The following is a 27,315-nucleotide window of genomic DNA, read 5'->3' as shown; positions in this document are numbered from 1 at the left end:
AATGAGGCAGGTTCTGGCCAAGGGGGTGAGCCCTGGCTGCTTGGACTGAATGCCTTGCAGCTCCAGGGTCACGAATCAGCTGAGCCCTGCCAGGTGTTCCTCAGGTGGGATTTGCCAGGCTGCAATGGCGCTGCAAGTAGAGAGTGGACTAATCAATGCTCCTCTGCCCTTTCAGAAGAAAACATCCCATAACAATGCTGAGAGGTTGCACACTGGTGGGGGAACCCTCACAACCCCTCATCCTTAGTAGATACGAGCAGGAGGCCCTGGAGCTGGAGAGGCGCCATGCACCTCAGTCAAGCGGCCATGGTGAAGTTGGGGTGCCAGAGGGAGGTAAGAGTGCAGTGCACTGAAGTGAGAATGTGGGTTTTTGCAACCGTTGCAGTGTAGTTTGTACATTAATGTGAGCATTGAACCTGGAATGGCCATTGATAATGGAACAACGAGGACACCATGATGCAAATCTCTGTGCCTAATGACATATCCTTCTTCTCCCTTTTAGGCTTAACTGCAGCCCCTCATTGTGAGGAGCCTGAAGGCACACCCCTGACCCCTGAGGACCAGCATGCTGAGCATGCATCGGCGTCACACCCTCTGTGTCAAGCAGGCACCAGTGCAGATACCAGCACCTCGGTGGGTATAAGATCAGCACCTAGTATCTCGGTGCACATTGAATGAGAACACTTCACACTCGCTTGAGGTGCAGGCAGAGGCAGAGAGCACCCAGGGCGCCGGCAGCTGGAGGACTGCTGGGGACCAGGACAATGCTCAGTCAATGGCTGATGATGGGCTTCTGGAGCTGTCCATGAGGCAGCAGATGCTGGATGTCCAGCAGGGTGTGCGGGAGATCTGGCGGAGATACATGAGGGAATGCGTGCCATGATGTCCATTGTGGAGGAGTCCATGCAGAGCATAAGCACTGCGTTGACCCTCATGGCCTAGCGCAATGACTCCTTCATGGAGAGAGTGGCAACTCCATGGAGAGGCTGCTCCAGGGACACAATCAGGGGTTCTTGGGGATGCGCTTGGACCCTGCAAGCCCTCACACTGGCAATGACCTCAGCTGGTCAGTGTCAGTGTGGGAGATGGATTGGGCACCCAGTATCTCAGATAGGTGCCCATCCATCAATGGTGAGCAGGGAGGTCCAGAGCACACGAGCTGCCTGTTGTCTCTGCGGGCTCCTCTCAGGGCACTCTGGATGACAGCAGCAGCTCCTCTGCCCCTCTGCCAGTGACCGTGGCATCTGATGAGGCTGCGGTGACTGCGGAAATGCCAGCTGTGGCACTGGCCGCTCCCTCCCAGGCAGGGCCAGCACAGGCTCCACAGGCCAGAGGACACCTGCCAAGGTCAACAAGACAGCAGAGTGAGCAGGCTGTCTCCAATGCTGTTGCCAGCGTGGGGGGAGCAACTAGATGTAGCACTCGCAAGGAAAACCATAGACACAACACAGAATGATCATAGGTGATATTTGATTCCACCATTTTTCTGTTTTTTTGAAATGATGTGATGTAAAACACCAGCCAATGTTAATCGGTCAGCAGTAAATGAGATGTTTATTTTGCAACTGGCCTCTGTATGCTTCATTTGCTCTGTAGGTGCAGGATAAGCCATGATGTAATGACGGATGTGTGACTCCTTACACTATGTGCCAGTGCAATAAAGTTTATGTTATTGACCAAGGAACTGTCCTGTCAGGGATTGAATATGGAGCTTGCAGCCCTGGCATGTGGTGGTGGTTCATCTTTGGTAGGCTAGCTGAAGGAGCATTGGATCAAAGCTGGGAAGCAGGGAGGGTGTCCCTGCCTCCATGGAGGTTACGCAAATCTGCATCTATGCCCTTAGCATTCTCCTGAGTGTGCTCGTTCTCAGACTCAATACTGGACTCATTGTCTGTTGCCTGTGCAGTTGCATCAAGATCTTCTTCCTCCACTGCATCCCTCCTTTCCAGCGCCAGATTGTGGAGAGCGCAGTATACAACCACCATCAGTGACACATGATCTGTGGGGAATGCAGTGCACCCCCTGAATGGTCCAGGCATCTGAAGTGCATCTTCTGCTGCCCCTTCTGGTTGCATGTGCCTTCCTGTTGATCCTGCGCCCCTTGTGCCTGCACCTCTCCTCCTGCAGGTCGTTCCCCTGGAAGCTGAATAGGGACACCTTTTGGCCCTGTCTTCCTCAGAGAAGGTGCCTCCAGCGGAGACTACAATCCCTATTACCAGGGTAAGGGAAGGTCTGTCTGATACCTGGAAGGTCTCATGTGGTGTGAATCCTCCGGGGGCCTGGAAGACAACACTGAGTCCTGAACTGAAGCCTCTAAATGCTCTGAAAGCAGCGCTGATTGTTCTCTCGACCACCGCCCTTGTGGTGCTGTGGCTCCTATTGTACTGCTGCTCGGCCTCTATTCTTGGGTGGTGGAGAGGCGTCATGAGCCACCTTTTGAGCAGATAGCCCTTGTCACCCAGCAGCCATCCATCCAGCTGGGCTGGAGCACTGAACAGCCTCAGCACCTGGGAGTGTCTCAGGCTGTAAGTTGTCGTGGGAGCTGCCTGGGTACCTGGCACAGACTTGTAGAATCTGCATCCTGTGGTCACACACTATCTGCACGTTCATGGAATGAATCCCTTCCTGTTGACGAAGGCACCGGGCTTACCTGCTGGTGCCTTGATGGCCACATGTGTACAGTCTATAGCACCCTGGATATGGGGAAACCCAACAATCACTGCGAAGCCTCTGACTCGCTGTGTCTGGCTGGCCTCGTCTGTGCAATAATGAATGAAAGTCAATGCACGCCTGAACAGAGCATCTGCCACCAGCTTAACGCAACTGTGGGCAGCTGATTGGGACACTCCACACAGATCCCCCACTGACCCCTGGAAAGAGCTGGAGGCATAGAGATTTAGGGCCACCTTGACCTTCAGCACCACTGGCATGGGGTATCCACCCACATAGTCAGAGCTGATCTGAGAGCCAATGGTCTGACAGATGGAGGTCACTGTCTCCCTTGAGAGATGGAGCCTCCTTCGACATTGTACCTCAGACATATTGAGGGAGCTGCATAGCCACCTGTAAACCCTAGCAGCAGGACAGTGGCGTCTTCTGCGGCCCCTTCCAGTTGCATGCTGCCTTCCTGTTGATCCTGCGCCCCTTGTGCCTGCACCTCTCCTCCTGCAGGTCGCTCCCCTGGAAGCTGAATAGGGACACCTGGCCTCCTCCCCCTTTTGGCCCTGTCTTCCTCAGAGAAGGTGCCTCCAGCGGAGACCACAATCCCTATTACTAGGGTAAGGGAAGGTCAGTCTGATACTTGGAAGGTCTCACGTGGTGTGAATCCTCCGGGGGCCTGGAAGGCAACACTGAGTCTTGAACTGAAGCCTCTAAATGCTCTGAAAGCAGCGCTGAAGTGAAATGAAGCGGTCCTGTTCATAGAAGCAAGCAGCAGCAAGTGATATCCAAAACTACTCACTATTCACTTTGTTAAGCCCACTGACCCCTCTTATCCCACCCGTGGATGAGGTTTTGCAAATTGTGGCCTGCCCGTCTGCCCATTTTGTCCATGCGACGGCCTGAAAATTGCACGGGCTACGTAAACTCGGAGACAATTGGTCTGTCAAGGGCCTTAACTGGCCACTTAATTAATGGTGGACACGCCTCTGTCTTCAACGCACTCCTGCCTAGTGAAACGTTGCGAGAGTGTGCATTGACGTCAGGATGCTTGTCCGATGTCAATACGCTTTATTTCACGCACGGGCTTGTTGGGCGCACGTCCGCATGCCAAGGATAAAATTCTGCCCAATGTCTTTCACCTCCAGTCATGCCTTCTTGTTGAACCTTGCTAGCCTCCTCAGGTCTGCTGGAAATAGGACATCTCTCCTTTCTCTAACTGGCTGCAGAAATGCCTCCAGGGAGGCAGTGCTGTAGCATGGAGTGACACGATCTCATGGTGAAACTATTCCTTTGTTGTTATAGGCATCCTGCTTTTTGCCTGTCTGCAGTCTACCTGAACACTGTACCCAAACTTTTAAAAATGGCACCTCCATGATATCAACACTATGACCTGCCCACCATTCTTAATTGGTCGGCTCCCTACCTGTTGGCCCTTAATTTGCACTTCCTTGTAAAATTGCTGAGCAAGTTCATCCACCCAGCTGTGTGTCTCCAACCCAAATATCCCCTGACATCAGGCCATCTGTCCAATTGATAAAATTCAAGCTGAGACCAAACCAGTGTTCGAGAAAGGTTTAGGTTAACTTTTTGCTTTTGTATTCTAATCTTCCAAGAATAAATATGCTTTTTAACTTAACGCCTTCAAATATTTGTATAAATTCATCCCCTGTGTTCCTGAACCCCTTTTACCATTTAGTTCATACTTCTGTTCCTCATTCTGCCTATCAAAATGCATAGCTTCACACATCTATCTTGACTTTCAGTTACTAACCCATACTTTTCCAAATGCTAATTAACTTTTGCTTTGGATTATTGTTTCTGAAAGCTTCATCACCATTGATGTTAGGTTGACTGGCCTGTCATTGCCCCGTTTATCCCTCTCCCCTTTTTTAACCAGGTGAACGATGTTTATAATCCTCCAATCTTCAGGCACCACTCATATCTAAGGAGGACTGAAAAATTGTGACTGGAGCTTTTGCAATTTCCTCCCTTACGCCCCTCTGCAAGCTAAGTCTAAACTCAGTGGCTTTTTTACTTTGAGGACCATCATGTCACCACTGCCTCCTGCTTACTTATCGCTAGCATTCAGGGAGCACACATCAGGGAGTTTAGGCACGGAGGTTAGCACTCCAGGTGCGATTTTCTTTGCATCAAAATTATTGAATGGAAATTTATATCAGATTTGCTGAATAATGTTCTGTGTCAAAATTCCTGATCGTGATGTAAGGCATGTTGATCTCCCTGTTCAATTACCTGTGAAAATCTGTATCTATGGTACTGATTCAGATTCATCTTCTTAATTATTGATTCCCACACTGTGGCCTGAATCTTACATTCACCGGGCAGATGCGGACAATTGGGGGGCCCGGAAGCAGACACAAAATGCGCTTCCGGCCAATAGCCAGTCAGAGTGAAAAACATGTGTGCTGTGAAAGCCTCAGCACTGCTGGGGGCAGCGGAAAGAGGGCAGACACCGAGAAAAGTGAGGTTGCGGGTGGGCGCTTCTAGTGAGCTCCCTGAAGGCAGACAGCTGCTGCAGAGCTGCCTCAGGGAGCTGCAGACCCGGACAGATTAAATAAGAAGAAAAAATGCAGCACATTCAAGCACCTGACAGCTGAACTCAAAAAACATCAGTCCCCACATATCTTTTTTTATTATGTTTCACCCTGGACATTTCATCCTGCCCTGGATCGAGGTTTCAGTGAAAATGTAAAGGCTGCCTGGGCGATTGGCCTGTCCACAAACCAAGCAAGTGGGCGGGCCACATAAAACTGATTACAATTGCCTCCTTAATCGTGGGCAGAATTTTCCATTCCAGGACTAAGTCCTGTGGCAGGGGTGGGGATGGGGAGAGTTTTCCGCTGCGGAGGCTGCTCGTAGTTTGTGCTGTATCACGTGACCCCGACCTTATTAATTATGCAGTTGGGGGTTTTCTGATATCGTGTGGCTCAGTGGGCTGGATGGGCATGCCTTGCTGTCATATCTGGGCGTCATATTTAAAAGGTGCCCAGGCAGAACCTACCCAACGTTGAGGGAGGAGAAGAGGACAGGGAGCTCTGGCGCCCAAATTCAGCGATGCCTCCCTGAGGGTCCTGCTCGACAAAGTGGAGGCCAGGAGGGGCATCCTCTATCCTGAGGGTGCGAGAAGGAGGCCCAGCAGAGAGAGAAACCCGGCATGGGGGGATGTCTCCAGGGCAGTCAGTGTCCAAGGTGTGCACTGGAGGGCTGCCCTGCAATGCAGGGAGTGGATGAATGGCCTCATCTACTCCGCCAGGGTAAGTGAGCCGTCAACTGCTCACATTCACCTCACTGATTGGCAGAGGGGACTTGGGCCTCAGTGGCAACATGGTAAGGTGATGCCTCAGAGCACCACTGCTGTCCATCTACCCCACAGGTGGAGAGGCCATTGTGGGTCCCTGACTCTTCCACACAGAGAGCTCACAAGCTGTCTGGGAGGGGAGGGGGTAAGGGGGTCAGGCGCTGAGGGCACCAGGAAGCATCACTAATGACCTGCCTCTGTGAGCCTTATCCTTATATCTGCATGGGCTCACCGCTCTGGAGGGTGCTGCACCAGAACCCTTGTGGACAACCTGAAGTGCATCAATCACATGGCACAAAATCCAGTGGGTTATTTGTAAGACTGGAAGAAGGGAGAAAGGTACATGGGATCCAATTTCTCTCAATCCCATCTCCTCTCTGTGCAGGATAAGTTAAGTTATAATAGGAGATAGAGGGAAAAGACGGGAGGGGACCGGCCACACTTCAAAGGCCTCACTGACTTCGTGAAGCGGGCAACCCAGCTGGGAGAGAGCCCACGGAGATGGAGAGGTCGGCGGGTGGCCTCCATGCAGTAAGGATCCATGCATGTCACATTGAAACCTAAGGGTGATGTGTTCCTCCATGTTGGAGGCAGCTCATGCAGTCACTCACTCTCTCCTCTCTCACATATAGGTGCCAGCAGGAAGAGGGCAAGGCCCTGTCCAACACTCAGACAAACCCGAAGAGGATTGAGGACATTGTGGAGTAAGAAAGTGCACCTGTAGATATGTCACAGCAATCACCTGGACCCTCCACCAGCCCAGAGACACACACTTCAGTGGGTATTAGATCTAGTTTAAGAAGGGTCTCACATTCTGGTGGTCAATGCATGGACACCTGTCCACAGCAGGAGGAGGCAGGGTTAACCAAGCTCACCAGGACTCAGAACACTGCTGGGGAAGAAGCATCTGCAAAGTCTGAGTCGGATGAGGCGCCTCCGGAATTGGTCACCGACTAGATGCCAGTGAGGAACATGAAGCAGAGGTGGTGGAGACCCTCAACAGAGTGGCATGTGAGGCGGAGGAGTCTGTCCACCTGCTCTCTGATGAAGTGGTGCCAACCTATGCGCGCATTGCGGTCTCCCTGGGAAGGGTGGGGAATCCATGGAGAACCTGGTCCAGCAGGTTCTGCCGGAGATGCTGGTCCAGCAGGTTCTGCCGGAGATGCATGCAGACCTGCATTCCATCACTGTAGCCAAGGTTGAGCTTTTGTAGTCACTACACAAGAGGGAGATTGGGCACCTCAACCTCCCTCCAAGTGTCCCTTCTCCTCAAGGTGTCAGGCAGGGGCCCTTGGACACCCAAAGGGAGCTGGAGCAGCAGTTAGACACCCCTGGGACCCCAGTCGGAACTCTCTGAGGGTGTCCGGCCCATCTGAATCCCTCTTGCCTGTGAACCATTCATCCTCATCCTCTATGAATGCAGAAGGAGCAGCTTCCCTACAGCAGAACAGCCAAAGTAAGCCAGGGCCCTCCAGGCTTCGGGTCTCCATAGGACGGCCATCAAGGTCATCCAGGGCAATAGGGCCAAATGGTCAGCAGGCTGTGGATGTCGGGGGAGCACTTAGAAAAAGTTGGAAAGAAAGAAAAATTAAAAAGTTTTGATTTCACATGTGGTTGCACTATGATCCTTAAACTTTTCACACTTTTTCAAATATAGCTCACCTGCGCTTTAATTATGTCTGATGTGGTTTGTCCTTAAGCCTTAAGCCTGTGCGTGGTCCCCTGCCCCCACCATCTTCCGAGAAACACCACATGTCCCCTGGAATCAGGCATGTGCAGGGAGGCAAAGGTCTTTGCCAGGGCTATGTGCAAGAGGTCTCCTGGTCACGCTGAGCCTTTCCCCTTCACATTCTCATCTGTCCCAAGGCCATAGCATTGGATCCTGGGGTTCACCTTCAGTTGTCCAGTTGAGCTGACTTGCATCTCTGCCTACCCCCGATGACCCAACTCCCATGCAGCATCTCAAGATCTCCACCACGAGGCTCTGAATAGTAGCTTGCAACTGTGGTGCGAGTAACATTCCAAGTTGAGTCAAATATCTTTTCCCCTCCCCCCATCAGCCACACTTTTTTTATTCATTCATGGGATGTGAGCATCACTGGCTAGGCTAGCATTTATTGCCCATCCCTAATTACTCTTGAGAAGGCGGTGGTGAGCTGCGTTCTTGAACTGCTGCAGTCCATGTGGTGTAGGTACACTCTCAGTACTGTAAGGGAGGGAGTTCCAGGATTTTGGGCCTAGTGACAATGAAGGAACAGTTATATATTTCCAAGTCAGGATAGTGAGTGGCTTGGAGGGGAACTTCCAGGTGGTGGTGTTCCCATGTGTCTGCTGCCCTTGTCCTTCTAGATGGTAGTGGTTATGGGTTTGGAAGGTGCTGCCTAAGGAGGCTTGGTGAGTTCCTGCAGCACATCTTGTGGATGGTACACACTACAGCCAATCTGTGTTAGTGGTGGAGGGAGTGAATGGTTATGGATGTGGTGCCAGTCAAGTGGGTTGCTTTGTCCTGGATGGTATCGAGCTTCTTGAGCTTTGTTGGAGCTGCACTCACCTAGGCAAGTGGAGAGTATTCCATCACATTTGTGACGTGTGTCTTGTAGATGGTGGACAAGCTTTGGGGAGTCAGGAAAGTGAGTTACTCACCACATGATTCTGTTTTTAGATGTTTTTTAGGTGTTGAGAGATAAATATTGACCAGGACACCGAGGACTCTCCTGCTTTTCTTCAAAATAATGCAATGAGATCTTTTACGTCCACTAGAGTGTGTAGATGGGGCCTTGATTTCATATCTCTTCTGAAAGACAGTAACTTTCTACCTATCTTAATCTAATGATCTTTATTTTATTGTTGTCCTTGGACAATGACTAAAGTAACATGTTATTTGGTATAGTGCATATATGAGTCAAAAGTGCTTAATTCAAAATGCTTTGCTTATCTTAATACCTTTCTTGCTTATGGTGAGCAACTTGTATCAAAAGAAACACTCGAGACATTGTAGAACCACAGTGTTCCTGTGTATTATCATGGCATCTGTTCATTATGGTTAAATAATTTAACTTAGCCTAACCTGCATTCTCTGACATAATTAGGAAGGCAGTAATGAAATTAATGGGCATGGACTGCATTACATTGGTTCTCAATTTCATGACAGACCTCAAGCTGAAAAAAGAAGTGAATTAAATTTCAGGCAGCTTAAATAAGTGAAAGGAACTTCTGTGAGCAGAGAAGAAATAGCTGACAGAACAATTAAGCACAGGAGAACACAAGTAAGGACTTCAGCAGTGAGTTTGGTTGACCGTAACAGAGAGGCCCATGTCCACACTCCACTCACATAAGCTATAATAAATGAGCATGTAGGAAGCAGAAAGCAATTCTCATACTTCATGTGCATCTTTCAGCTTCACTAGTTGTTTCTACCAGAAAAGCCAGAAGATGTTGAGAAATTAAAGAATATATTCACTTGGAGATTCAACGAACAGTTGCACTGCAGAATTAATGAAAATGCCACACCATGAGCAGAAATATCTTTCTGTCTGGGCCACCAGATGCAACATTGCAATAAAAATAGATTGGAAGTAAATAAATGTTCAAACCAAACTCCTCTCCCCCTCCCCCCCAAACCCTAGAGTGAAATGTATTTTCAAGATTACAGAATTATTTCAATACTTTACAGTTTAAATCCTTTTTCAGCTTTGCATTATAATAACCAATACTCAATAATGGCCTAGTATGATTTTATCTGTTATGATAATGAAGGGACATTAAAAGTAACACAAAGTGTGGAGTAAAGCAGCTTAATCAGCAGTTCTGCCCTGGTCTCTCTCAAAGCAAGAAATACAAACCTTAAAGTCTAGGTCCTTTGTCACTGAACTCAATACAAGGCACAGTCAGCAGTGTATCATATGGCTCTGAGGCCAGTATATTTGCCATTTTGAATCAATGTTGGTACATAGAAACAGAACTTGAACAATGTAAGTAGCTGTTGTGAACGGTTTAACTGAGAATGTGAGTTTGACTTGTAAAGCATTTTGGTGCATGACTTGTTTGACTTGTAAAGCATTGTTTGCCTTCCTGCTTTGTGCAGCCCCATACACACCCTTCCTGCTAGGTGTTAAGGAACGCAAGCTCCAACAACTTATTGATACCAATGCCCATCTGGGACCCTCCATCCCTTCCTGTCCCTCTGACCCCATTCCTTCTTCTAATCCCAACCCTTGCCATGTATTCACCATACTCTCTGACCTACCCCTCTCTGATGCTGAACGTACTGAACAGAAGTACTCAGCAAAGGACTCAGCTTCATTCCCTTATGCACCTCAATGAATTTCAGGCTCGGCATGATGCTGAACTCTTCTTCCGTCGCCAGCTTTGAAGAAGAGTCATATGGACTCAAAACATTAGTTCTGTTTCTCTCTCCACAGATGCTGCCAGACCTGCTGCGTTTTTCCAGCATTTTCTGTTTTTCTCACATGTTAAAAGGGCTCACCTCTTTCTCCAAGTATAAGTTATATGGATAGTTCCAGTTTTTGAGTACTGTATACATAATTCAGAGGCATTGCCTCTAAGTATGATAGTGATTAATAGTCACTGATAGAAAGTGGAGAAAACAACATTGTTTATTGCTACAACTAAAATACTTAGCTACAATGTGTTCAAGAAAGACAGATATCGATGCCATCCAAAGCCACCATCAATGCTGACACAGATCAGCCCAACCAGCCAAAGAATCATGCCTGAGGAAGCAAGTAATTTGGATGAGGGTCATCAAACTCTCCATCCTTCCTACCCCTTCTAATTCCATCCAGATATTTCAAACAATGATACTGAATTTACTGTTGATTATGAAATGGAGGACAATTTACTTAGTTTGAAAAAAAAATCTGAAATTTAAGAACCTAGAAAACTTTGATGTTTTTGTAAATTTGTCCTAATGCATTGTTCCAGGTACTGAACAAAGGGTACATCAGGGAAAGATAGAGAGCACTTATGAATGGAAAAGACGAGAGGAGACAGCACTCCGGTTCTAAACATCAATCAGCTATACACCTGTGCTGAAGGCTACAAGTAGTCTGATGCTAATGTTTTACGTTCATATATTGTAATGAAATGCTAAGTACTTATGTAAATGTGTTGTGTTACATATGTACATGTTCAGCTGTAGATTTTCATGCTATCCATTTCATTGGAACTCTTTATGCAGTGTTTTCACTTATGGCTTTTACCTCATCTTGGATTGTCTAAGACCTTCATCTAAACCCAAATGGTTCAGGGTGCTGTAGATGTTAATAAATGGAGAGATGAAGATACACTTGCAATCAGAAAGAAAAAGATAAGAAATTTGCAGGGAATTTCGGAGACAATGTGGTTATATCCAGATAAGGAAGTTGTATTTTTATTCAAACCCTTTCAGTTCATTTAAAAGTCAGCATAAAGAAACAAAAATGGGGCATTTGTTAAACATCAATAATAACCAGAACCTTTTATGCATCTGAGTTAGAAGTTTTTGTAGCTCAAACCTCACTCCTACGGCATAAAATCTCATACGTGCTGTGAGAGTGACTCATATTGAGAGGGAGAGAGAGAAAATAAAACTGTTGTGCGTGAAAAAAAATCAGGAGCTTATTCTGGTAGTTGCCAATCATTTTACATCATCCCATCTCCATTAATGTGCCTGCCTTCTCATTGCTAATGCTCTGACGATTTTTCATGTTGGTAATGGGATTCAGACAGCTCTGAAACAAAACTATCCCAGTAGCAGCTGTCATTCATCTCTCATTGCCTACAGGCACATTTAGTGAACTACTTGTAAAATAGTACATTTTACACCTTATTCAGGAAGCCTTCCTTGAGAATTAGCATAACTTTGGACTTAAATGTAAAGAGTGTGATCAAGAAGTTCGCGGATGACACTAAAATCGGTAGGGTGGTAAATAGTGAGGAGGATAGCTGTAAACTGCAGGAAGATATCAATGGACTGGTCAGGTGGGCAGAGCAGTGGCAAATGGAATTCAACGCAGAAAAGTGTGGGGTATTGCACTTGAGGAGGGTTAACAGGGCAAGGGATTACACTATGAATGGTAGGACCCCCTATAAAGTACTGAAGATCAGAGGGACCTTGGTGTGTATATCCATAGATCCCTGAAGGTAGCAGGACAGGTAGATAAGGTGGTTAAGAAGGCAAATACTTGCCTTTATTAGATAAAGCATAGAATACAAGGGCAGAGAGGTTATGCTGGAACTGTATAAAACGCTGGTTAGGCCACAACTGGAGTACTGCGTGCAGTTCTGGTCACCACATTATAGGAAGGATGTGATTGCACTGGAGAGGGTGCAGAGGAGATTTACAAGAATGCTGCCTGGGTTGGAGGGTATGAGCTATGAAGAAAGATTGGATAGGCTGGGGTTGTTTTCCTTGGAGCAGTGAAGGCTGAGATGGGACCTAATAGAGGTGTCTAAGATTATGAGGGGCATAGATAGGGTGGATAGGAAGGCAATTTTTCCATTAGTAGAGGGTTAGAAACATAGAAACTAGGAGCAGGAGTAGGCCATTAGGCCCTTCGAGCCTGCTCCACCATTCATTATGATCATGGCTGATCATCCAACTCAATAGCCTGCTCCCGCTTTCTCCCCATACCTTTTGATCCCTTTTGCCCCAAGAGCTATATCTAACTCCTTCTTGAAAACATACGATGTTTTGGTCTCAACTGCTTTCTGTGGTAACAAATTCCACAGACTCACCACTCTCTGGGTGAAGAAATTTCTCCTCATCCCAGCCCTAAATGGTCTACCCCATATCCTCAGACTATGACCTCTGGTTCTGGACTCCCCCACCATCAGGAACATCCTTCCTGCATCTACCCTGTCTAGCCCTGTTAGAATTTTATAGCTTTCTATGAGATCCCCCCTCATTCTTCTGAATATAATCCTAATCAACTTAGTCTCTCCTCCTATGTCAGTCCCGCCATCCCAGGAATCAGTCTGGTAAACCTTCACTGCATTCCCTTTATAGCAAGAACATCCTTCCTCAGATAAGGAGACCAAAAATGCACACAATATTCCAGGTGCGGTCTCACCAAGGCCCTGTACAATTGCAGCAAGACATCCCTGCTCCTGTACTCGAATCCTCTTGCTTTGAAGGCCAACATACCATTTGCCCTCTTTACCGCCTGCTGCACCTGCATGCTTACCTTCAGCGACTGGTGCACAAGGACACCCAGGTCTCATTGCACATTCCCTTCTCTCAATATGTAGCCATTCAGATAATAATCTGCCTTCCTGTTTTTGCTACCAAAATGGACAGCCTCACATTTATCCATATGATACTGCATCAGCCATGCATTTGCCCACTCACTCAGCTTGTCCAAATCAAACTGAAGCATCTCTGCATCCTCCTCACAGCTCACCCTCCCACCCAGCTTTGTGTCATCTCCAAATTTGGAGATATTATATTTAATTCCCTCATCTAATCATTAATGTATTTTGTGAATAACTGGGGTCCCAGCACCGATCCCTGTGGTACCCCACTAGTCACTTGCTGCCATTCGGAAAAAGACCCGTTTATTCCTACTCTTTGTTTCCTGTCTGCCAACCAGTTTCCTATCCATCTCAATACACTACCCCCAATTCCATGCGCTTTAATTTTACATTCCAATCTCTTATGTGGAACTTTGTCGAAAGCCTTCTGAAAGTCCAAATAAACCACATCCACTGGCCCCTCCTTATCAACTCTACTAGTGATATCCTCAAAAAATTCCAGTAGATTTGTCAAGCATGATTTCCCTTTCATAAATCCATGCTGACTCTGTCCGATTCTGCCACTGTTTTCCAAGTGCTCAGCTATTAAATCTTTTATAATGGACTCTAGAATTTTCCCCACTACCGACGTCAGGCTGACTGGTCTATAATTCCCTGTTTTCTCTCTGCCTCCCTTTTTAAATAGTGGGGTTACATTAGCTACCCACCAATCTGTAGGAACTGTTCCAGAGTCTATAGAATCTCGGAAGATGACCACCAATGCATCCACTATTTCTAGGGCCACTTCCTTAAATAGTCTGGGATGTAGATTATCAGGCCCCGGGGATTTATCGGCCTTCAATCCCATCAATTTCCCTAACACCATTTCCCTACTAATACTGATTTCTTTCAGTTCCTCCCTCTCACTAAACCCTGTGTTCCCCAACATTTCTGGTATGTTAGTTGTGTCCTCCTTTGTGAGGACAGAACCAAAGTATGTATTTAGTTGGTCAGCCATTTCTTTGTTCCTCGTTATAAATTCCCCTGTTTCTGATTGTAAGGGACCTACATTTGTCTTCACTAATCTTTTTCTCTCAACATACCTATAGAAACTTTTATAGTCAGTTTTTATGTTCCCTGCAAGCTTACTCTCGTACCCTAATTTCCCCTTCTTAATCAATCCCTTGGACCTCCTTTGCTGAATTCTAAACTGCTCCCAATCCTCAGGTCTGTTGTTTTTTTCTGGCCAATTTGTATGCCTCTTCCTTGGAACTAATACTATCCCTAATTTCCCTTGTAAGCCATGGTTTGGCCACCTTTCCTGTTTTACTCTTGCACCAGACAGGAATAAACAATTGTTGCAGTTCACCCATGCGTTCTTTGAATGTTTGACATTGCCTATCCACCCTTTAAGTAATGTTTCCCAATCATCATAGCCAACTCGCGCCTCATACCATCGTAATTTCCTTTATTAAGATTCAGGACCCAAGTCTCAGAATCAACTACGTCACTTTCCATCTTGATGAAGAATTCTATCATATTATGGTCGCTCATCCCCAAGAGGCCTCGCACAACTAGATTGGCAATTATTCCTTTCTCATTACACAATACCCAGTCGAGGATGGCCTGTTCTCTCGTTGGTTCCTCAATGTATTGGTCCAGAAAAACCTTCCGTATACACTCCAGGAATTCCTCCTCTATGGTATTGTTACTAATTTGATTTGCCCAATCTATATGCATATTAAAGTCACCCATAATTACAGATGTTCCTTTATTGCATGCGTCTCTAATTTCCTGTTTAATGCCATTCCCAACATCACCACTACAGTTTGGGGGTCTACATATAATTCCCACTAACGTTTTTTGCCCCTTAGTGTTTCTCAGCTCTATCCATACAGATTCCACATCGTTGGAGCTAATATCTTTCCTCACTATTGCGTTAATTTCTTTTTTAACCAGCAATGCAACTCCGCCACTTTTTCCTTTTTGTCTGTCCTTCCTAAATACTGAATACCCTTGGATGTTTAGTTCCCATCCCTGGTCACCCTGCAGCCATGTCTCCGTAATCCCGACCATATCATACCTGTTTACATCTATTTGCGCGGTTAATTCATCCACTTTATTGCGAATGCTCCTCGCGTTAAGGCACAAAGCCTTCAGGCTTGTCTTTATAACATTACTTGTCCCGTTCCCACTATTCAATAACCAGGGGGCATAGATTTAAAGTAAGAGGTAGGAGGCTAAGAGGGGAGTTGAGGGGAAATTTTTTCACCCAGAGGGTGATAGGAGTCTGGAACTCACTGCCTGAAAGGGTCATTGAGTCAAAAACTCTCGTAAGATTTAAGAAGTATTTAGATATTCACATGCATTGCCATAGCCTCCAGGACTATGGGCCAAGCACTGGAAAATGGGATCAGTATAGTCGATCTGACTTTGTTGACCGGTGCAGACCTGATGGGCTGAATGCCCTCCTTCTGTGCTGTAGACGTCTATGAGTCTATGAGCCAATCTTATAGGTATCTAGCACCATTCAACTAATATCTCTGTGCCCTGTTCTACTGCCCATGAGAATGTTATGCTCCCTTCACGGTTTATTTGGTGACTGTCCTGCTTTTCAAATATCTTTCTTCAAAGTCTGATAGAGATCAAAAGAGTTTCTCTACATCAAAGTGTTCAATATCTTTCTAAAAGGCCAGGCATTGTTTATAAAAAAAGGTTATTGTTTGGGAACAGTGTAAAACGACTGCCCACCCCGAATTGTAATTACCAGCAACTCGGGTCCGACTTGGAAATGTATTCATTTTAGGTAAGCTTTGCTAAAAAAACATGCAGTAACATAACTTGTGTTTAAGGCCTTTCAATAAAAAATAGACAAAGAATCCTGCACCGTGAACTGATATCACAGAAAAGATACAGCAACAATAATATATTTACATCATTGCAGGAACATGGAGGTTTAATTATATAGTATAATATAATAAAATGATCATAATAATTTTCATTGTAGATGATGTTGATTATATTCCCTGATAAATTAGCAGAGTGATAGCTGAATTTCTAGAGAACACAGTGATCGACAATCAAGCCTGAAAGACTAGAGCAGTACAGTACATATGCAAATATTTCCTGCTTTTCATAATTTTTGTGTTGTGCTTAAAGGTGCTTTCAGGAAAAAAAATTAACAAAAATCAAAAATCAATCAATTCCTGGAGTGGTTTGAGTGAATTAAAGAGAGCCAGCACAGATTTGTAAAAGGCAGAATGTGCTTTTCTAATTGTGATTTTTGATGAAGTAAAAGGGAAGGTTGATGAAGGGAATGCAATGGATGTAGTCTATATGGATTTTAAGAAAGTGATTGACAAAATACCACTTAAGAGGCTGGTTAACAAAATTGAGCCTCATGGAATGGGAGGGTCCATGTCAGTAGACATCATCCTCGAATTGAGGGACAGCTGCCACTGCCAACGATGCATAAAAATATTGGCTTAAGGACAGAAAACAGCGAATCATGGTAAAAAATGGTTTTTCAGATGGGATGATAGTAGACAGTGGTGTTCACCAAGGTTCACTGCAAGGACCACTGCTTTTTTGGTATATAAATATGAATGATGTGGATATAGGAAATCAAGTAAAATTTCAAAATTTGATGACGATATCAAATTTAGAGGTGTGGCAAACAATGAGGATGATACCAATTGACTGCAATAGGACAAAGATCAGCTAGCAGAATGGGCAGACAAGTGGCAGATGGAATTTGGCAGATGGAAGAAGGTGTGGAGAAGAGGCAATATACATTAAATGGCACAGTTCTAAACAGTACAGAGACAGAGGGACCTTGGGGTTCATGTAGTTAGATCTCTGTAGGTGGTTGGACATATTGAGAGAGTCGTTAGCAAAGTTTATGGGGTCATGGACTTCATTAATGGAAGTATTGAATACAAAAGCAGGGAAGTTATGCTGAACCTTTATAAAGCTCTGATCTGGCCACAACTAGAGTACTGCATGCATTTCTGGTCACCACACTTCAGGAAGGATGTGAGGGTCCTTGAGAGGGTGCAGAAGACAGTCACCAGAATGGTCCCAGGCATGAAGGATTTTAGCTATGAGGTTAAGTTGGGGAAGCTGGGGAACAAAGGAGGTTGAGGAGAGTTTAGATAGCATTATACAAGATTATGACAGTTTTAAATAAGGTAGACAAAGAAAAGTTGTTCCCATTAGCTGATGGCACAAGGAATGAGGACACAGATTGAAGTTTTTGGGCAAGAGATTCAGGGAGGTGTGAGCAAGAACTTTTTTCACAGCGAGTGGTAATGACCTGGAACATGCTGCTTATGAGTGTGGGAGAAGTGGAGATGATGCATGATTTCAAAGCAAAATTGGATGAGCACTTGAGAGACATAGGGAAGAACCTTCTCCCTGTTGGGCGGGCCAGTCGGGAGCAGGCACAGGCGGGCGCGGAGCCGATCGCCGCCCGCAATCGGCTGTGTGCACCATTTTACATGGGCGGGTCAATTACGGCCTGGTGGCGCTCAAGCACCATCTGTGTGGGCAGGGGGGTGGAGGGAGAGTTGGGGCCTGCGCTCTTTCGCACATGCATGCGGAAGAGCACAGAAATCTCCCTGAGGCATGGAGCTGCCTCAGGGAGATTAAGTTCAAATTGTAAGTTTAAAATAAAGACAGATTAAAATTAGTTAGACATGTCCCCTTGTGACAGTGTCACATGAGCTGGGACATGTTTATGATATGCGTGAAAACTATTTAGTAATTTAATAAAACCTTCATGAAACCTCATCCCGCCCGTGGATGAGGTTTCATGAAAAACGCGAAGGCCGCTTGGCCTCTTCGCCTGCCCGCCAGCCTTAAGGTTGGACAGGCATCCCTGTCAATTATTTAAATTGGTTGATTAATGGCCTTAGCAGGCCTTTGCCCGTTTGACAGCTGCGCAGCCGCCTCCAGTGCGTGCCGGCTGAACTAAAGATTGGAATGACGCGCGGTGACGTCAGGACGCATGCCCGACGTCACTGCGTGTCATTTTATGCGTTGGCATGTGGGGCCCACCCCCGGACACCAACGAGAAAATTCTTCCCATAAACTTGCAAGGCTATGGGATTAGAGCAGGAGAATGGGACTGATCGGATTGCTCTACAGAGTGCCATCATGGACTTGATGGGCCAAATGTCCTTTTTATGTTACATAATAACTCTATGACAATAACTCTATGATGTTATATCTGCAAATTTCTTGTACTTAATTGTCTCAAATTTCACACATATGAAATGGCAACTATTCATAACTGAACAGGTGGGGAATCTATAAATCAAATGCAAGAAAAATGAGTTCAAACTACAAATAAAGACCAACAAATACTAAACATATGGAAGTAATGAATTGAACAGCCAACAACATGTATTAATAATGGAAAAGAAAAAAATGGAGCTAATCAAATCACTCTGTAAAGTCAGACCAGTTTCAAATCAAGCTAACTGAGTTTAATGCCAGATTCTGCAATCCATACTCCCAGAGAGCGAAATCAGTGGCCTGCTAGAAGATCTCATGGGTATGCCTTAAAGGAATGACAGAACAACAGCCTGTTACGGACAGGAGGTGGGGGGGTGGGGGTGGGGGGGGGGCAGTAATTTAAACAGCACTAATTTCTCCTCTTTTCACACGCCTGTAAACAGCAGGGTGTTTTGATTTGTTTCCTTCTTAATAAGCGGTGGCGTATTTCCCCAAACCCTCGGTTTTTGTGCAATTCAAGTTTCTATTAATAAGCCCACAGCTAACATGAGATGGGATGAACACAAAGGGTTAGTTTAATTGCACATACTTAAAACATGGAAGGAGTGTTCGCAATGTCACCTCCACACTCAAACAGTAAAGAGAGGGATGGAGGAAAGAAGGTTTCACAGTCCAGAAGCCACAGAAAAAAATATCGGCTCACTTGAGTTTCAAAGTCCAGAATCAAAATCCAATGAGGTATTCCTTCACGGAAGTCGGCAGGCTGCAAACCGATGCTGTATAGTTCACTTTTCTGGTAGTGTTGACTTCACAAGATGATAGGCATGCAGAGATGAATCAGTCTCATAGGCGATAGCACAGTACTTCTAACAGAAGCAGTGTAGATGGGGTCAGCTGTTCAACCTTGGCAGAGATCCTTTCTGTGTGGCTGCTAGTCAGATGTTAAAGAGCAGACTGAGCTATTCCTCGCCGACGCATAAAATGACACGGAATGATGTCGAGCAGAACTCCCGACGTCACCCCACCTCATTTCAATTTTCAGGTCACCGGGGGCTCAGCAGAATCAGCTGTGCACCCGCCGACCTGTCAATGGCCAATTGACGCCATTGACAAAGTAGTTAAAGTAATTAATGGACCTGCCCGTCCAACCTTAAGGTTGGCGGGCAGGCCAGGAGCCCTGGCAGGCTTAAGAAAAAGCATGAAACCTCATCCACGGGTGGGATGAGGTTTCATGTAGCTTTTAAAATTTTTAATAAAATTGTCAATGAAAGTGATGGACATGTCCCAACTCATGTGACAGCGTCACATGAGGGGACATGTCAGGGAAATTTATTTATTCTGTTTTTAAAATTTTTTCTGACAGGAGCTGATCTCCCTGAGGCAGCACTTAGCCTCAGGGAAATGAGTGCGCTCTTTCGCACGCACGCATCGGCTCAGAGAAACCCCCCCCACCTACCGCACAGGTAGCGCACAGCGCTTCCTTGCGGATGTCACGCTGGGCGGCCAATTTGGCGGCGCGCCTCCATGTGCCTGCCCCATAACTTCCCCCCCAACGGGGGAAAAATTCTGCCCTTAGAGTCGGGCCGGAGACTGGAACAATGGCCTCGCCAGTGGCAGGAAACGTCAGGTGGGAAGGCAGGTCAGGTGGGCACTCGGCCCTCCCTTTTCTCAGATGAGTGTCTCACAGTCCTTGCGGGGGGGGGGTGAGCATCAGGCGGGACACCCTCATACCCAGGGATGGCAGCAGGAGGCCAGCGTAACAGACCAAAAAACTTGGGAGGAGGTTGTAGCCGAGGTCAGCAGCCACGACATTTTGAGGTGCACATGGGTGCAGTGGTGCAAAAGGTTCAATCACCTGCTGCACTCGGCAAGGGTGAGTACTGTGTTGGCATGGATCAATGTGGAGAAGTGTTAAGGGCTGGCCATCGCCCTGTGGAGCTCAGAGGTATTAGATTCTGAGTGCCAACTGTCAATGATGCTGGAAATGGCCAAGAGGCTGAGCCTTGGCTGCTTGGCCTGAGTACCTTGTGGGTCAAGGGCCACAACTCGGATGTGACCTACAAGATGGTCCTCAGGTGGGGCTGGCCAGGCTGCAATGGCGCTGCAGGTAGAGAGTGGACTAATCAATGCTCCTCTGACGAGGTTTGAAATGGATGCTTTGGAGCTGAAGAGCCGCCACCCACCTCAGTCAGCCAGTCGTGGAGAGGCAGGGGTCCCTGACAAAGGTAAGGGTGTAATGCACAGAGGTGAGTGTGTCAGATTGTGCAAACATTCATGTGTCTCTTCATTAATGGGACCCTCAAACCTGGAGTCCCCATTGATCATTGAAAGACAATGACACCATGATGCAGATCTCCATTGTGTCACCAGGGTGCCTGGCATGCACAGTGACAGTGTGATTACTTCACTAATGTCATGTCGTTGTTCTTCCTTAAATATGCCAGGACTCGAATGCAGGACCCTGAAGAGCCACCCTTGCTGCCAGAGGACCACCTGGCTACAGATGCACCTGCATCACACCCACTCTCTGAACCAGGCACCAGGGCAGGTACCAGTACCTTGTTGGATATTAGATCATCAGCTAGAATGTCAGTGCATTGCGGTGAGGGTACTTCACATTCGCTTGAGGAGCAGGTGGAGGCAGAGAGTGTCCAGGACACGGAGGACTGATGGAGACCAGGACAATGCTGAGTCAAAGGCAGATGATGAGCCTCTGGAGTCGGACATTAGGTGGCAGATGCTGGATGTCCAGCGGAAGTGCGGGAGGACCTGGCGGAGATCCGTGAGGGTGTGCATGCCATGGTCTTTGTGTGGAGCAGTCCATGTGAAGCATGAGCACTGCGTTGACCCTCATCACCAAGCGCACTGCCTCCTCCACTGAGAGAGTGGTGATTCTCAGGGAGAGGCAACTCCAGGGACAGAATCAGGGGTTCCTGGGGTTGCGCTCAGACCTGCAAGCCCTCAGACAGGCAATGGCCTCAGGTGGTCTGTGCCAGTGTGGGAGATGGATGAGGCACCCAGTATCCCAGCTAGGTGCCCGTTCATCGATGGCGAGCGGGAAGGTCCAGAGTAACCTCACATTGGCACATGACCTGCTTGTTGTCTCTGCGGGCTCCTCTCAGGGCACTATGGATGATGGCAGCAGCTCCTTCGCCCCTCTGCCAGTGACCATGCTATCTGATGAGGCTACAATGACTGGGGAGATGCCAGTCATGACACAGGCCGCTCCCTCCCAGGTGGGGACAGCAAAGCCTCCACTGGCGAGAGGACGACCACCAAAGTCATCAAGGCCAACAGGACAGCAGAGTCAACAGGCTGCCTCCAATGCCGGTGCCAGCGAGAGGGGGCGCGGGCACCAACAAGCAGCACTCGTGAATGTAAGTTTAAGGCACCATGAGCACAAGAGGGACGGGTCACAGGTGATCTTCTGTTCCATAATGTTTTGTTAAAGTGTTTACTGGTGTGGCCATTAACACCAGATATAGTTTTGTTCATTTGTTGTGAGCATCAAAATGGTATAAATTTTGCTTTTGTCTTAATGTCCTAAGTATGCTTCACCCTTTTTTTTTGGTGCAGGGTACGCCAGCATGTGATGCTGGATGTGAGTGGCTCTAAACTTTATTTCACAGGCACTGAGTGGACTTTGGGTTCAAAGGAAAGGGTCATTTCAGACATCCGGGATGGAAGTGGCACTCTTGGTATGAGTGGAATCAGAATGGTCCAGGCATCAGAAGCGCATCTTCAGAAGACCTATGGTCCTGTCTATCACCACCCTTGGAGAGACCCGTTCTGCCTCTGTTCTTGGGTGGCAAAGAAGCGTCATAAGCCACCTTTTCAACGAATAGCCCTTGTCACCCAGCAGCCATCCATCCAGTTGGACTGGAGCACTGATTAGACTCTGCACCTGGGAATTTCTGAGGATGTAAGCGTAATGGGAACTACCAGGGTACCTTGCACAGACTTGCTTAATCTGCGGCTTATTGTCACAAACTATCTGGATGTTCAGTGAGCCAAAGCCCTTCGTGTTGACGCAGGCACCCGGCTGACCCACTGGTGCCTTGATGGCCACATGTGTGCAGTCGATTGCACTCTCGATGCAGGGGAGCCCAGCAATTGCTGCAAACCCTCTGGCTCGCTCAGCCTGGCTGGCCTCCTCCGTATGGAAATGAATAAATGGCATTACCCGCCTGAACAGAGCTTCTGTCACCAGCTTGACGCAACCGTGAACAGCTGATTGGGACTCTCCACACAGATCCCTCACTGAGCCCTGGAAAGAGCCGGAGACATAGAAGTCGAGGGCCACTCTGACCTTCAGAGCCAATGGCATGGGCTTTCCACCCACACAGTTGGAGGTTATCTCAAGGCCAATCATCTGTCAAATGGAGGTCACGGTCTCCCTGGAGAGGCAGAGCCTCCTTTGGCATTGCACCTCGGACATATTGAGGTAGCTGCATCGCTTCCAGCAAACTCTGGCAGCAGGATAGTGGCGTCTTCTGCGGCCCCTTACACCTTGGACTTCCTGCTTGCCCTGCGACCCTTGTGCCTGCACCTCTCCTCCCACAGGTCACTCCCCTGGAACCTGCACAGGGTCACCTGGCCCTTCTGCCTCTATCTTCAGTGAGTTCTGAAATGAAGCCTGGAAATGCTAAGAATGAATCTCAGAACAGAGATAAGGCTGTCAAGTTCAAATAAGCAGCCAGGAGTAAACTATCTCCTAAACTCCTCATGACTCACACTGGCAAAGCTGCTGACCCTTTACATCCCGCCTTTGGATGAGGTTTCATTAAAAGTGGGTTGCCCGCCTGCCCATTTTGCTCAAGCGACAAGCACGAAATTGCATGGGCAACATAAAATTACGAACAATTGCCTTTTTAATGGCCTTAATGGCCTTTGAGTTGCTGGCGGGTGCGGTCCAACACCCTCATGCGCCCGCCGACCTGAAGATCGCTCGAGTGTGGGATGACATCGTCCAACGTCATCTCCCAGTATTTCACATCAATTCGGGTCAGGCGCATGCCCGCCCACGAGGTGTAAAATTCTGCCCCTTGAGTCTAGACTCTCCAGTAATGGGAATCATGTTTTCAGCAGCTAACCTGTTAAGATCTCAAAACTATTATACATGGGATCACTTCTCATTCTTCTAAACTTCAGAGGATATAAATATATTCTACTCAAACTTTTTTTTATATTGATGCACTTTCTGACTTTCCATTAGCATGGCACAGGCCAGGAGTGTGATGCAAGACTCTCCATTTGCCTAAATGAGTGGAGCTCTAACAACCCTCAAGGGTTGCTCAACACATCCAAGACAAAGCAGCCTACTTGATTTACCACCTTAAACATTCATTTCTTACACTTCTGGTGCACCGTGGTTGCCATGTGTACCACCTACAAGATTATATGCTGCAGAAACTTAACAAGGTTTCCTCTCACAGTACTTTCCAAACCTGTGATTTCTACCTAGAAGTTCAAAGGCAGTGGGTGCATGGGACCTCTACCACTTGCAAGTTCCCCTCAAAGCCTTGATTTGGGACTATATTGCTGTTTCTTCACTGTCACTGGGTCAAAATTCTGGAAGCCCCTACCTAACAGCACTGTGGGAATACCTTCACCACATGGGCTGCAGCAGTTCAAGAAGACAGCTTACCATGACCTTCTCAAAGACACCTAGAGATAAACAACAAATACTGGCCTTGAAATCACATCAACATCCCATTCCCGTAAAAATGTCACTTTCAAAGCAGGGATCAATCTAAGGAATGTATATCCTTCCTTAGGTAAGGAGACAAAACTGAACACAGTGCTCCTTGTGTGATTTCAACAAAGTCCCACATAATTGCAGCAAGACTTCCTTCTTCTTAAGCCTCTTTCAATAAAGGCTACAATAATAACTGCCATCCTAATTACTTCCTGCACCAGTTGTCCTGGAATGGGATTTAAGAACATAAGAAATTGGAACAGGAGTAGACCATTCAGCCCCTCAAGCCTGCTCCACCATTCAATAAGATCATGGCTGATCTTGTGTTTTGATTTCCACATTCCCATTTGACCCCAATAACTTTTGATTCCCTTGCCTAACAAGAATCTATCTCTATCTGCCTTAAAAATATTCAATGACCCTGCCTCCACTGCTTTTTGAGGCAGAGTTCCAAAACCGCACAACCCCCTGAGAGAAAAAATTTCTCCTCTTCTCTGTCTTAAAAGGGCGACCCTTAAATTGGAACCCGCAATCTTCTGATTCAAAGACAGGAGAACTGTGAGCTACTGCTGTCACAGAACAAAGCACAAGTCAGGAGTGTGATGAAATACTGCCCGCATTCTTGAATGAGAGCAGCTCCAACAATATTCAAGAACCTCAATACCATCCAGGACAAAGCAGCCTTCTTGAATGATATAAAAATATATGATATATGTTGGAAATACTCAGCAGATCAGGCAGCAGCTATGGAGAAAAACAACTCTGATGAACGACTTGAAATGCTAACTCTGTGTCACTCCACAGACGCTGCCTGATGTGCTGAGTATTTCCAGCATTTTTTATCTTCATTTCAGGTTTCCAGCATCCGCAGTATTTTGCTTTTGTATTACTGCATGACTCATGCACTGTATTAAATATTTACTCTCCCCAACATTGGTGCACAGTGGCAACTATGATGCACTGCTGTGACTTGCTGAGCCTTTTCCAACAGCACCTTTCAAATCACAACATCTACCACTCAGAAGAACAAGGGTTGCTGGCGCATGTGAACACCACCAACATGCAAGTTTTCCTCCAAGTCACACACCATACTGACTTGGAACTATATCACCATTCCTTCACGGTTGCAGGGGCAAAATCCTGGAATGCCCTCCCTTACAGCACGTGTGCGCACTACACCACACAGACTGCAACATTTCTAGAATGTGTCACACCACTATAGTATATTCAAAATTGTGTTGCACTTTTTGTCCATTTAAGGCTACCCTACACAGATACACCAGGAGAGGGAGTCTGGAGTGAAATAAAAGTTTTAACATTGTTTTAACAGCAGGTGCAGTTCTGATTCTGGTTGCTACTTACTGAATCTCAGTCTCTTCCCTAGAACTTCACAATGACAATAAGGATGGTAAGAAATAAGAAACATTGCTTTCAGGTGTGAAACTTTTAGACGATGTTTGTCTACTTTCTGCAGACAGCACAGAACTTTAAGTTGGAGATTTAGGCATATGCTGAAACTGTGTTAGACTTGAATGGGAGGTATTCCAGCTCAGGATTACCAACAGGAAAGTCTGCACAGTGTACACACACATGGCAATCTCGCCAAAATAACAACACAATCAAAAAAATATATAATCTCGGGTCATTACAGAGAAGTTTTTCTTTGAAAGAAATGTGATGCTGAATCTTTGATCATGCACTATCACTGAATTGCTGATCGATATGGCTTTGTCTCAGCCTGCCTGCCCATCCTTGCCCCTAATGAGGCCCTGGAGTTGTCAGTTGTTGACCACTTAAGGGCCGTTTCCTGCTCAGCCTCAATTTTCAGGCTGGTGGGAGGAGTAGCGGGGTATGGGGAAAGCCGAAAATAAATCGGGTTCAGGTATCAGACAGGAAGGCCATTGGGGGTGGGGGGGCACCTCCATCAGCAGCCCCCTTTTAACATCACCCACCCTTAAGGTCTTGTAACTGCAGGATTTCCCTCCCACCCCAGCCTCTTTGCTGGCACCCCAATCCCCCTCTGCCCACCCTCCCCACACCTCCTCCACTGTCCCTGCTTTTAACCCCCAAAACTTACCTGTTCCTGGAATCACAGGATTTAGGCTCTGGGCTCTGCTTGCAGTCCCAGCCCTGCCCACTGCAGCTTCTGGTGCTGCATGGACTACAGAGCTGCTGGCAAATCAGATTGTCCAGCAACTCTCTAAGGTGGGACTTTCTCCCGAGTGAGGGCTGCAAATCCCGCCCTCCCAGCCTATTAACACTCATTGGAGTGTGAAATCACTGCGGGGCAGGTAGTGCTGGTGGGGATGTGTTCCCTGCTGACTCTTCAGATGGCGGAAGGGAAACCCCGCCATCCTCAAAGTCCTGGCCAATGTTTCCATTGTGATGGTGTTTATCTACATGGGACAGAATGTCCTGCTACTGGTGAACAGTGCAAAGCTTGTGGAAAATTCAATAATTTTGCTCATGGTTATTGCTCATCAGCAAAATTAGCTACTAAGACCAATACAACTGAAGAATGCCACGTGGGTGTGTCACAGCCAAAGGCTGAGAGAATGCTACCAAGGTAGAAGCAGATGACCCTGAATATACTTTTGTTCTCTCTTTTGGACAAGGCAACCAGCCACGTGTGACAGTGACCATTGGCTACTCAGATGTAGATACTCCCATATATACAGGGCCATCTGTCAATGTCATGGGAGATAAAACATTCAACAAACTTCAGGATTGCCCTATTCTCTGCAAACTAGGAAATACAAAAACTTTTCCTAACAACAGTGATAAACTACTGAAAGTTCTTGGGACTTTTGAAACACCAGTCTCATTCAAAGACGCTAGAAGCAATGGTGTATTCTTTGTCATATCTGGAGAATGTGATACATTTATCAGTTTCCATGCAGCAACAGATCTGCACATGATTGCTGTTACATATGCAATTCCTACGCGTACCAACAACATTCTCGAATTGTATGCTGATCACTTCACTGGTATCGGCAAACTGAAAGGTGTTATCTGTGAGCTGCATGTAGACCCTAATGTGCCCACAGCACATGAACACTAATTATGTCAGGAAGCCGACAAAGAAGGTTCTTCAGCACCTACTTGACTTTGCCATTACCGAAAAAGCTGGGGATGAGCCTACACCTTGGGTCTCACCCATCTAAGT

General features: G+C 46.8%; 1 protein-coding gene across 7 annotated transcripts in view; it reads left to right on the top strand.

Annotated features, from left to right (window-relative positions):
* The window catches only part of itprid1 (ITPR interacting domain containing 1), a 259,239-nt gene extending 247,679 nt beyond the window's left edge, over positions 1–11,560 (top strand). For all 7 annotated transcript variants that reach the window (XM_078540090.1, XM_078540089.1, XM_078540085.1 and 4 more), the window contains one exon: positions 10,925–11,560. Coding sequence is in view for 1 of the 7 variants with exons in the window: in XM_078540083.1 (XP_078396209.1) it covers positions 10,925–10,957 (33 nt within the window). In the remaining 6 variants the exon portion in view is untranslated. The remainder of the gene's footprint in view (positions 1–10,924) is intronic.
* Positions 11,561–27,315: the final 15,755 nt, after the last annotated feature.

This window comes from Cetorhinus maximus, chromosome 4 (assembly GCF_964194155.1).
Source record: "Cetorhinus maximus chromosome 4, sCetMax3.hap1.1, whole genome shotgun sequence".
Classification (NCBI taxonomy): domain Eukaryota; kingdom Metazoa; phylum Chordata; class Chondrichthyes; order Lamniformes; family Cetorhinidae; genus Cetorhinus; species Cetorhinus maximus.
Note: the sequence above shows the minus strand (reverse complement) of the source record. Positions and strands in the feature narration are given on the sequence as shown.